The sequence below is a fragment of the Pseudoliparis swirei genome, chromosome 18 (genome assembly GCF_029220125.1).
Source record: "Pseudoliparis swirei isolate HS2019 ecotype Mariana Trench chromosome 18, NWPU_hadal_v1, whole genome shotgun sequence".
Lineage (NCBI taxonomy): Eukaryota > Metazoa > Chordata > Actinopteri > Perciformes > Liparidae > Pseudoliparis > Pseudoliparis swirei.
The window spans coordinates 28,512,009-28,522,309 of NC_079405.1; the positions used below are offsets into that span (position 1 = coordinate 28,512,009).

General features: G+C 53.6%; 2 protein-coding genes across 8 annotated transcripts in view; both read left to right on the forward strand.

Moving 5' to 3' along the window:
- Positions 1 to 7,068, forward strand: part of LOC130208337 (phosphatidate phosphatase LPIN3-like) — a 14,141-nt gene extending 7,073 nt beyond the window's left edge. For 4 of the 5 annotated variants that reach the window (XM_056437389.1, XM_056437391.1, XM_056437393.1 and 1 more), the window contains 14 exons: positions 30 to 570; positions 978 to 1,071; positions 1,156 to 1,337; positions 1,423 to 1,516; positions 1,621 to 1,690; positions 1,992 to 2,072; positions 2,148 to 2,206; positions 2,860 to 3,010; positions 3,226 to 3,374; positions 4,114 to 4,200; positions 4,289 to 4,441; positions 5,208 to 5,322; positions 5,559 to 5,662; positions 5,919 to 7,068. In XM_056437389.1, coding sequence (XP_056293364.1) covers positions 30 to 570; positions 978 to 1,071; positions 1,156 to 1,337; positions 1,423 to 1,516; positions 1,621 to 1,690; positions 1,992 to 2,072; positions 2,148 to 2,206; positions 2,860 to 3,010; positions 3,226 to 3,374; positions 4,114 to 4,200; positions 4,289 to 4,441; positions 5,208 to 5,322; positions 5,559 to 5,662; positions 5,919 to 6,069 — 2,031 coding nt within the window. In that variant the 3' untranslated portion in view covers positions 6,070 to 7,068. The remainder of the gene's footprint in view (positions 1 to 29; positions 571 to 977; positions 1,072 to 1,155; positions 1,338 to 1,422; positions 1,517 to 1,620; positions 1,691 to 1,991; positions 2,073 to 2,147; positions 2,207 to 2,859; positions 3,011 to 3,225; positions 3,375 to 4,113; positions 4,201 to 4,288; positions 4,442 to 5,207; positions 5,323 to 5,558; positions 5,663 to 5,918) is intronic. The other variant, XM_056437392.1, reaches the window with a different exon arrangement.
- Positions 7,069 to 7,141: 73 nt separating this feature from the next.
- Positions 7,142 to 9,763, forward strand: trim107 (tripartite motif containing 107). Of its 3 annotated transcripts, none has more exons than XM_056437396.1 (3): positions 7,142 to 7,328; positions 7,876 to 7,920; positions 7,969 to 9,763. In XM_056437396.1, the coding sequence occupies exons 1-3, from the start codon at positions 7,157 to 7,159 to the stop codon at positions 9,390 to 9,392; spliced, it is 1,641 nt and encodes a 546-aa protein (XP_056293371.1). In that variant the 5' UTR covers positions 7,142 to 7,156; the 3' UTR covers positions 9,393 to 9,763. The 3 variants fall into 3 exon arrangements, with proteins under 3 accessions (XP_056293371.1, XP_056293370.1, XP_056293369.1); XM_056437395.1 differs by having other exon boundaries at positions 7,876 to 7,915; positions 7,955 to 9,763; XM_056437394.1 differs by having other exon boundaries at positions 7,876 to 9,763.
- Positions 9,764 to 10,301: the final 538 nt, after the last annotated feature.

Below are 10,301 nucleotides of genomic sequence, written 5' to 3' on the forward strand. Positions count from 1 at the left end.
ATGCTCCAGGTGTCCCCCCCCCCCCCCAGCTGTGTCAGTCTGAGCGGCAGCACTTCTCGCCCTCTGGCCGCTCTCACTTCTGCACCATCGAGAGGCAGGACTCGTTCGACCGGGGGTTCGAGCCGGCGGTCGGCGGCGTGACGGTGGTCCGGCCCCGGCCCCGGACCCCGGTCCCGGTGCTCGCCTCCCCTCCACCCGGGGGGGGGAACCCTCACGCGGCGGACACTTCCACGCCCCACGACCTCTCCGAGGAGGAGACGCGTCTCGCCGGCGGCAGAGGGAGCCCTGCGGGGGTCGAGACCGAACCCGACGACGCCCAAACGCCAGGCCGCGAGGTCACCGCCACGGGGCCGCCACCGCAGGGGGCCTCGGCAGAGCAGGGGGAACCGGGGGCCGGCGGGGGGCCCGTCGGCGAGGGGGACAGCGGGATCGAACCCTGCGCCGAGGACGGTGGACCCGGAGGGGCCGAGGAGTCACCCGGCAACTCCGCCGAGGCGTCCTCCAGAGTGGACCAACAGGACAAGAAGAAAGGTGCAGCGCTCATTCACACCACCGGGGGTCACGAGAAAGGTCCTTATTTATCAAAGCGCTGTTTTTCCAATGAAGATAACATTAAATGAATTATAAATATATATAAACATATTTTTATATATATATTTATATTTATTTATATATTTATAGTTATATATATATGTATATATTTATATATAAATATATGTATATATATATATATTTATAGTTATATATATTTATATTTATTTATATATTTATAGTTATATATATATATATTTATGTATATATTTATTTATAAATATATATATTTATAGTTATATATATATATATATATATATATAAGTAAGTTATTAAGTATGTAAATAAGTAAGTGACCCCAAGTTTTTAACGGTCGTGTCGCTTTAAATGTGTTTTTAAAATAATTAAGTAATAATTAATAATTAAGTTCTTGTCATTCTGTTCAGGCAAACGTAACCACCACCTGGGGCCGACGGGCATCTACCTGGACGACCTCACCACGCTGCAGCCCGAGGTGGCGGCGCTCTACTTCCCCAAGAGGTACGAATCCCGAGCTCAAAGGCGGCGGCGGCGCCGCGGTTCGATTCCCGTTGTAACCGACTCGATGCTCCTTGGCGGTTCCAGCGAGCCGGAGGGGGCGTCGCCGGCCGGCGCCGAGCAGGGCTCCTGCTCCGGGAGCCAATCGCCTCAGTCGGTGGGCGCCGTGGACAGCGGCGCCGAGTACCTGTCCGACTCCGCCTCCTACAACATGGACATCAGCATGTCGCTGTGCGGCCAGGAGGGCGACACCAGCCACATCACCAAAGGCGAGTGAGGCATGCTGGGATATCAAGGAGGGGGCGGAGTCTCGGAGTGGGCGGGGCCTCATCCTCTGTTCTCTGTGTCCTACAGAGAAGTTCACGCAGCACATGGTGACGTATCAGGACTTCGCCAACAACCCCGAGATCATCGAGGACCCGAGCCTCGTGATCTGCATCAACGCCAAGTGAGGCCGCGTGTGTGTGCGTGCGTGTGTGTGTGTACTCATTGTGTAACGAGTGTGGGTGTATTGATTGTGTAATGTGTGTGTGTGTGTGTGTCCTGTCCCAGCTACTATAACTGGGCCGTGGCCGCTCCGATGGTTCTGAGCATGACGACCTTCCAGAAGAATCTCCCCAAGGTCTGTTCCTCCTCCAGAACCTGATCACTGTCATTGATCACTGATCATTGTCATTGATCATTGATTTACTGTCATTGATCACTGATCAAGTTTCATTCATAGTTCCACACACGAACGAGCTATTTTGTATTATATTGATTAAGTTAACGGCCGTAAAATACAGCTGGTATGAGGACGGGATTCATAGTGTGTGTGTGTGTGTGTGTGTGTGTGTGTGTGTGTGTGTGTGTGTGTGTGTGTGTGTGTGTGTGTGTGTGTGTGTGTGTGTGTGTGTGTGTGTGTGTGTGTGTGTGTTTCATAGAGCACCATAGAGCGGCTGGTGAAGGACAAGATGCCCAAGAAGTCGGGCCGCTGGTGGTTCTCCTGGAGGAAACGTAACCAGGTACACACAAACACACACAACTGCTACACACACACCTGAAGGCTCCTGTACCTGATGATCTCCTCGTCTCCTCAGAAGAAGAACTCAAACGAGGAGCCGGGCGAGGAGCCGGCAAGCGCCGCCGACAAAGTGAAGTAAGTCTGAGGCTCTGCCCCGACCCATGAGCCCGACGCGCTGCGGCGTCGGCTGGACTCGCTGATCCACAGCTGCAGAAGAGACTTGAATAGACATTGAAGCTAACTGTCGCTCCATTAGCTTCCTCTAAATGTCTCTCGATTAACAAGTTTATCACGACTTCCTATCAGAAATATTAAAATACAGAAACTCTTTTAATAATTTGCATTCTTAGATTTTGTCTCGATTTAAAAACCGTCAGCGTGTAGTTCACCTCTCCGCCACCAGAGTGCGCAACTCTGTCCACTTAGTACTGTGATAAAATCAAAGTCGACCAATCAATGACGCCACTACTGACGTGTGTCTGTAGCTGGTCTTTGTTACTGGCTTCTATTAATAATTTGCATTGTTAGATTTTGTAAACTGTCAGCGTGTAGTTCACCTTCCCGCCACCAGATGGCGCCAAAGCTCTGTACACTTGGTACATTGGTCAATAAATATTCTTTTAAATCAATTACCATGAAAATCAAAGACAACAGATCAATGATGCAGATCAACAGGTTTATTTGGTCAGTGTTTGTGTCAATAATCATCAATAAATATAACTGATAGAGGTGTTGACTTTATTTGTGTTGTTGTTGTTTGTGTTGATTGTATTTTGTTGTTTCTCCAGAGCGACGCTGGACGACATCGACAGCGATGAGGCGGCGGGCCTCGGCCGTACGGCCATGATTCCTTCCGGTCTTTCCACAGAGACCCTGAACGCCACTCAGTGCATCAAACAGCTGTACCGCAAATCACTACGCCTGACCTCTGAGCAGATCGTGAGACACACACACACACACATATACAGACACACACATATACACATACACATATACACAGACACACACACACATATACACACACAGATACACACACATACACAGACACACATACACACACATATACACAGACACACACAGACATACACAGACACACACACACATACACACACACATACACATATACAAACACACAGATACCCCCCCCCCCCCAGGAGCACCTGTACCTGCGCGACGGGGCCAACAAGGTGGTGTTCAGCGTGACCACCCAGTACCAGGGCACCTGCCGCTGTGAGGCCGCCATCTACCTGTGGAGCTGGAACGACCACGTCATCATCTCTGACATCGACGGCACCATCACCAAGTACACCACCTCCCTCCTCCCTCCTCCCTCCTCCTCCCTCTCTCCCTCCTCGCTCGCTCACTCTCTCCTCCCTCACTCGCTCACTCTCTCTCTCTCTCTCTCCCTCGCTCGCTCGCTCACTCACTCACTCTCTCGCTCCCTCCCTCCCTCTCTCGCTCCTCTCTCGCTCCCTCCCTCGCTTCCTCTCTCCCTCCCTCCTCCCTCGCTCACTCTCTCTCTCCCTCCCTCCTCCCTCCCTCCTCCCTCTGACCCTCGGCCTCTCCCTCCCTCCCCCCTCCCTCCCTCCCTCCTCCCTCTCTCTCTCTCCCTCCCTCCTCCCTCCCCCCTCCCTCCCTCCCTCCTCCCTCCCTCTGAGCCTCGGCCTCTCTCCCTCCCTCTGACCCTCCCTCCTCCTCCCTCTGACCCTCGGCCTCTCTCGCTCCCTCCCTCTCTCCCTCCTCCCTCTGACCCTCGGCCTCTCTCCCTCCCTCCTCCCTCTGACCCTCGGCCTCTCTCTCTCTCTCCCTCCCTCCTCCCTCTGACCCTCTCCCTCTCTCTCTCTCCCTCCCTCCCTCCCTCCTCCCTCTGACCCTCGGCCTCTCTCCCTCTCTCTCTCCCTCCCTCCTCCTCCCTCTGACCCTCGGCCTCTCTCTCTCTCTCCCTCCCTCCTCCCTCTGACCCTCTCCCTCTCTCTCTCTCCCTCCCTCCCTCCCTCCCCTCTCTCTCCCTCCTCCCTCTGAGCCTCGGCCTCTCTGTGCAGGTCGGACGCTCTGGGTCACATCCTCCCTCAGTTTGGGAAGGACTGGACCCACAAAGGCATCGCCAAGCTGTACCACAAGATCCACCAGTAGGTCACATGACCAGCGGAGGCTCCGCCTCCTCCATCCTGTGTGCTCTGGTTGGATGAACTCACCGCTGCCCTCGCCGCTCTGCAGGAACGGCTATAAGTTCCTGTACTGCTCGGCGCGCGCCATCGGCATGGCGGCCATCACCAAGGACTACCTGCTGTGGGTCAACGACCACGGAACGGCGCTGCCGCAGGGCCCCGTGCTGCTGGCGCCCAGCAGCTTCTTCTCCGCCCTGCACAGGTCGCTTCCTGAGGGGACGTCGCTTCCTGGGGGGAGGTCACTTCTTGAGGGGACGTCACTTCCTGAGGGGAGGCCACTTCCTGGGGGGAGGTCACTTCCTGAGGGGACGCCACTTCCTGGGGGGAGGTCACTTCCTGGGGGAGGTCGCTTCCTGAGGGGACGTCACTTCCTGAGGGGACGTCACTTCCTGGGGGGAGGCCACTTCCTGAGGGGACGTCACTTCCTGAGGGGACGTCGCTTCCTGGGGGGAGGTCACTTCCTGGGGGGAGGCCACTTCCTGAGGGGAGGTCACTTCCTGGGGGGAGGCCACTTCCTGAGGGGAGGTCACTTCCTGGGGGGAGGTCGCTTCCTGAGAGGACGTCACTTCCTGGTTGTTGTGTTGGTCACTTCCTGAGTGGAGGTCACTTCCTGGTTGTTGGTCACTTCCTGGTTGTTGTGTTGGTCACTTCCTGGTTGTTGGTCACTTCCTGGTTGTTGTGTTGGTCACTTCCTGAGTGGAGGTCACTTCCTGGTTGTTGGTCACTTCCTGACTTGTGTTGGTCACTTCCTGGTTGTTGTGTTGGTCACTTCCTGGTTGTTGTGTTGGTCACTTCCTGGTTGTTGGTCACTTCCTGGTCGTTGTGTTGGTCACATCGTACGCTCTCTTACTGGCGGGGCTTCTTTGCGTTGCAAGTGAACGCACCGTCACTGTAAAGTTCGCTGGTCGTGTGTCTCGTGTAACGTTTCCTGCTCTGGAAGTCACAGTTTACATCCTGTTCGTGTGCAGAGAGGTCATCGAGAAGAAGCCGGAGGTGTTTAAGATCGCCTGCCTGAGTGACATCAAGGACCTGTTCACGCCGCAGAGGAAGCCCTTCTACGCCGCCTTCGGCAACAGGACCAACGTGAGCGCCGGCGGCCGTCTTGAGACCTTTAACGTGTCGGGAATGTGGATTAAAAATTATAAGACAAAAGACGAGACAGAGACACAACAGACACAACAGACACAACACCTCGAGGACACGACACAGAGGCCACGACTTCATAGAGTGTGTGTGTGTGTGCGTGCGTGCGTGCGTGCGTGTTGGCCGACGAGGATTAACGTTGACCGCGTTTTGCCTCCCTGCCTCTCGTCTTGCAGGACGTGTTCGCCTACAAGCAGGTCGGGGTGCCCGACACCAGGTTGTTCACCGTCAACCCCAAAGGAGAGCTCATCCAGGAGAGGACCAAGGTCAGCAAGTCCTCGTAAGTGTGCGGCGCCGAGAGGTCCGAAGGAAACGGGCCTTCAGTCAGACTTCACTCATTTTTATAGATATTGTTGTTTTTGGCTCCAAACATCAAAAATAATTCTGAGATGATACGCTGAGGTGATTTACTTTAGTTAATGAGGAAGCAGCTCACGCAAACCCCACGGGCATGTTTCCTTTGTGTAGCTTCCACGTGTGTGTGTTTACTGTGTGTGTGTGTGTGTGTTTACTGTGTGTGTGTGTGTGTGTTGCAGGTACAGCCACCTCAGTGAACTGGTGGAGCATTTCTTCCCGGCGCTCTCGGTCGGCGGCAGCACCTCCACCGCGCTGGACTGCCCCGAGTACAGCAGCTTCTCCTTCTGGAAGGAGCCGCTGCCGGAGCTGGACCTGGATGCACTGCTGTAGACACACACACACAGACACACACACACACACACAGACACAGACACACAGACACACACATAGACACACACAGACACATAGACACACACGTTTTAAAGCAAGCACAGGTGCTCTCTTCACTTTCTGCTTTTACAGAAAGACAATCAAGAGGATTTTTTTTCTCACAGCGTGCCTGACACGAGAGTACACGAGAGTACACGGGAGTACACGGGAGTACACGAGAGTACACGAGAGTACACGGGAGTACTGCAGTACTCGGTCTCAGTCGTCGCCTGTGGACACAATATTGAGCTTTTCTGACCTAACCTCCAACATTTAAACGTGACACAACTGAACAAATACACAAAGAGGCCTTTTGCACTGTTTACTCATGACTGCGTGTGTGTGGCGTGTCGCGGTCACGCCAACTTATGAAGTTAAGCTGGTGACGCCGTCTTCCTCTCAGCTCTACACACCGTCCAGCGGCCTGACCGCTGCACGCGCCGCAGCTTTGACCCGCGGGACCCCACGCGGCTGTTTGACCAGAACGTGTGTGTCGTGGGAACTCGTTCACATTGGTTTGATTGTTATTTCACGGTGGTGCGTTTGAGTTCTCGTAGAACAGAGTTTTGACTGCCTTTGACTCGTTTATAGTAATAAGACGTTTGAGAGACCAGCCGGAGTCGCTCGTTGTGTCTTTAGTTTCTGAAGATTTCAAGAACAATGGATCTGAGATGTTGACGATGGTGAAACTCCAGCGAGCACATTTCACAAATCCTCCTCTCAGGTTTCAGACTGACGGAGACTTTTATTCCAGAGAAGTGTGGGGGGGGGGGACCAGGACCAGGACCAGGACCAGGAACAGGATCAGCGCTATTCTGCCCTCTGTACTGTGATAATATTTGATATTTATTATATTGTTTTTGCATATCTTGTGTGATCCAGTGGGTGGAGATGCTTTGGAGCTGATGCTTTTCATTTGAAAACCAATTGTATAAAAATATAATTAAAATTTGAAACAGATTTTTGCACAATTATTATCTTTTTTCTTGTATTTTTTACTATTGTAATGTTCATTTGCATGTTTTTTGTTGTGCATTATTACAACATTATGACAGAGTATTGGGCAATAGAGAACAAAGGGCCGCCGCGGAGGGCGTGCCGGGTAAAGGTTGAGGAGGAGGAGCAGGAGGAGGAGGAGCTCACCGGGCTCCACCGGGAGCACCCGAGGAGCTCCGACAGGCGGACCGGAGGAGCAGCGGGAGGTGGAGGAGCAGCGGGAGGTGAGCCTCGTGCCCCAAGGTGTTTAAGATGACGTCATTAATCTTAATGTTGGCCTCGGAAGCTGCAGCTCTGAGTTAGAAACGGAAGGAAGATGAAGTTCTGCTTCCTGCTCGGTCGCTGGAAACCGAAACTAAACTACCTGGAGTTAGTCTCGCGCGACCGGAAGCAGTTAAATTTCAATCAGAGGTTCATTAAAGCAGACGTTACTCTGAGAGCGCGCGCACAGGTTGGATGAGTGTTGGTCTGAGCCGCGTCACGCGGAGTGGTGGTCACTTCCTGACTGTTGGTGGTCACTTCCTGATTTGTGGTGGTCACTTCCTAAATATTGATCACTTCCTAAGTGTTGTTGGTCACTTCCTAAATATTGATCACTTCCTAAGTGTTGTTAGTCACTTCCTGATTGACCCATTTACTATATTTCTTGTATTGGATTCTTTTGAAATAGTTTCCCTCTTTGTTCCGTCTCTCGTCATCGAGTCGATGCAGAGAGACGCTGAAGATGATGAGCTCAACTTCTGACGTCTGATCCTGGGTCTGTGGTTCCAGGTCCAGGTCTGTGGTTCCAGGTCCAGGTCTGTGGTTCCAGGTCCGGTCTGTGGTTCCAGGTCTGTGGTTCCAGGTCCAGGTCTGTGGTTCCAGGTCTGTGGTTCCAGGTCTGTGGTTCCAGGTCCGGTCTGTGGTTCCAGGTCCGGCCCCACATGGAGGCCCCGGGCGCCGCTCTGCCCTGCGGTCACATCTCCTGCCTCCAGACGCTGGCCGAGGGCCCGGACCGGCACAGCTGCCCCGAGTGCCGGGCCCAGTACCGGGGGACCCCGGCGCCGGTGAAGAGCCTCAAGCCGAGCGGCATCGTGGAGACCTCCGAGGCCGGGAAGGTCCGATCGGCCGGCGGCCATTCTGACGCGGGCGAACCGAACTCCGACCGCCACCAGGCGGCGGCGGCCGGACCGAGCCTTCGGACCGGTTCTACGGGCGAGCCGGACTCGGCGGACCCTAAATTCCGCTTGGCGTCTCAAATCACGGAGTTGAGCCTCCGGCTGGAGGCGGCGGAGAGCGCCCTGAGGACGGAGCGGCGCCGCGAGGCGGCGGCGACCGCGGCCAACGCGCGGCTGACGGAGGAAGCCGGCGGCCTCGCGGAGCGGCTGGCCGAGCTGACGCGGAGCTACGCGCTGAGGCTGGAGCGGCTGCTCGGCGAGGAGCTCGGGCCGGGCGAGGCCGCCGGCGCCGCCCGACTCGCTCGCGCTGCCGAGGTCACGGAGCGGCTGAGGCGGGCGCTGCTCCGGGCCGAGGCCCTCCTGACCGTGGACGACGAGGCGGCGTTCGGGGACGAGCTCCGGACTCTCGGGCCGCACATCGGCGAGCTGCTCGCGGCGCCGGCGGGAGACGAGGACGACGAGGACGACGAGGACGCCGGCGCCGACCGCGTAGAACCGAAACTCGACCGCGCCCGCGCCGGTCCCAAGCTGGAAAAGATGAACGCCGACTTCAGGGAAAAATCCGGGGAGATCCAGCGCTCCCTCCGGAACGCCCTCAACCCCTCGGAGGTGACCTTTGACCTCGAGACGGCCCACCCCAACCTGGTGCTCTCGGGCGACTTGAAGACGGTGACCTTCAGCGCCGCCAGGCAGCCCTACCCGCCGTCTCCCCGCCGCTTCGCCAACTTCCTCCAGGTGCTCAGCGCCCAGAGCTTCCACCAGGGGGAGCACCGCTGGGAGGTGGAGCTGGACGGCGCCCCGTGGGTCTTCGGCGCGTGCCACGCCGCGGCGTTGCCGCGCGGCGGGCTGCCCTCGGCCCTGGAGAGCAGCCGCAGCTCCTGGTGCCTCATGTGGTTCGAGAACCTGCTGACGGCGTTCGAGCGCGGCCACGCCGTGCCGCTGAAGAAGACCTCGGTGGCCCGCCGGCTGGAGGTGCGGCTGAGCTTCAAGACCCACCGGCTGAGCTTCTACAACGTGAGCGCGCTCAGCGGGACCACGCACGTGTACACCTTCAAGGCCCTGAGCGCGCCCGTGCACCTCGCCTACCGGATGATGGCGGGCGACCCCAAAGGACGCGTCACCGTTCACTAATAGTCACGATTTAGAAATCGGCTGGAAACCGTTCGTAAATACAGGGGAATCATATTTTTTAAAGCTTGTTTTGCTTGATAATTTAAAGAAGACACAGAATCTGATCACCAAATTACTCCTGCTGGTATTGTGAATGCATTGTGTGGTAATATGACATGAAATAATAACATAAATGGGACTTAATTACTATCTGAAACAGTTTTCATCATGATATCGTGTGTTGTGTTTTTCTTTAAATAAATGGCTCCAGCCTGAACACCAGAAGCTAAATGGAGTGCAGCTGCATGCATTTAACTATTATAATAGTAATGATCTTTATTTATACCGCATATTTGTAATTGGGGAAATAAATAAAAACTACCTTTTCTATAGAGCATGCTTTTTCCATATTTTAAGTGCAGTTAAAACATGTGAATGCAAACTTGGAAACATTTTAAATGACATAAAGTGCCGTTAAAAAATGGATTATATTCTTATTGGCTCATGAGGATCATTCTGGATCAATAGCTTTAACCTTTTTTTTAGGAAGGCCAGTAAATAGTGCATAGCAGTAGTCTATCTACTCTTCATCATGTGTTCATGACACGAGACCCCCAAAGAGTTCAGTACGCACTCCATGAGGCCAGCCCAGTGCTCATGCTGGTACTATGTCTTGGTCCCCCCTGGGTCCAGAGAAACCAGATTATATGATCTACTATTACTATGATTTAATAATATTCATATTATAAAATAGTAATACAAATTAATTTTATATTATTATTTTATAATATTCAGATTATTACATCATAGTAATATTATATAATATTGCATTATAAAATAAATCAAACCAATAGTAATAATAGTTAATTTACTTTTTATTTTATAATATTCATATGATTACATCATAGTAATATTATATAATATAATATT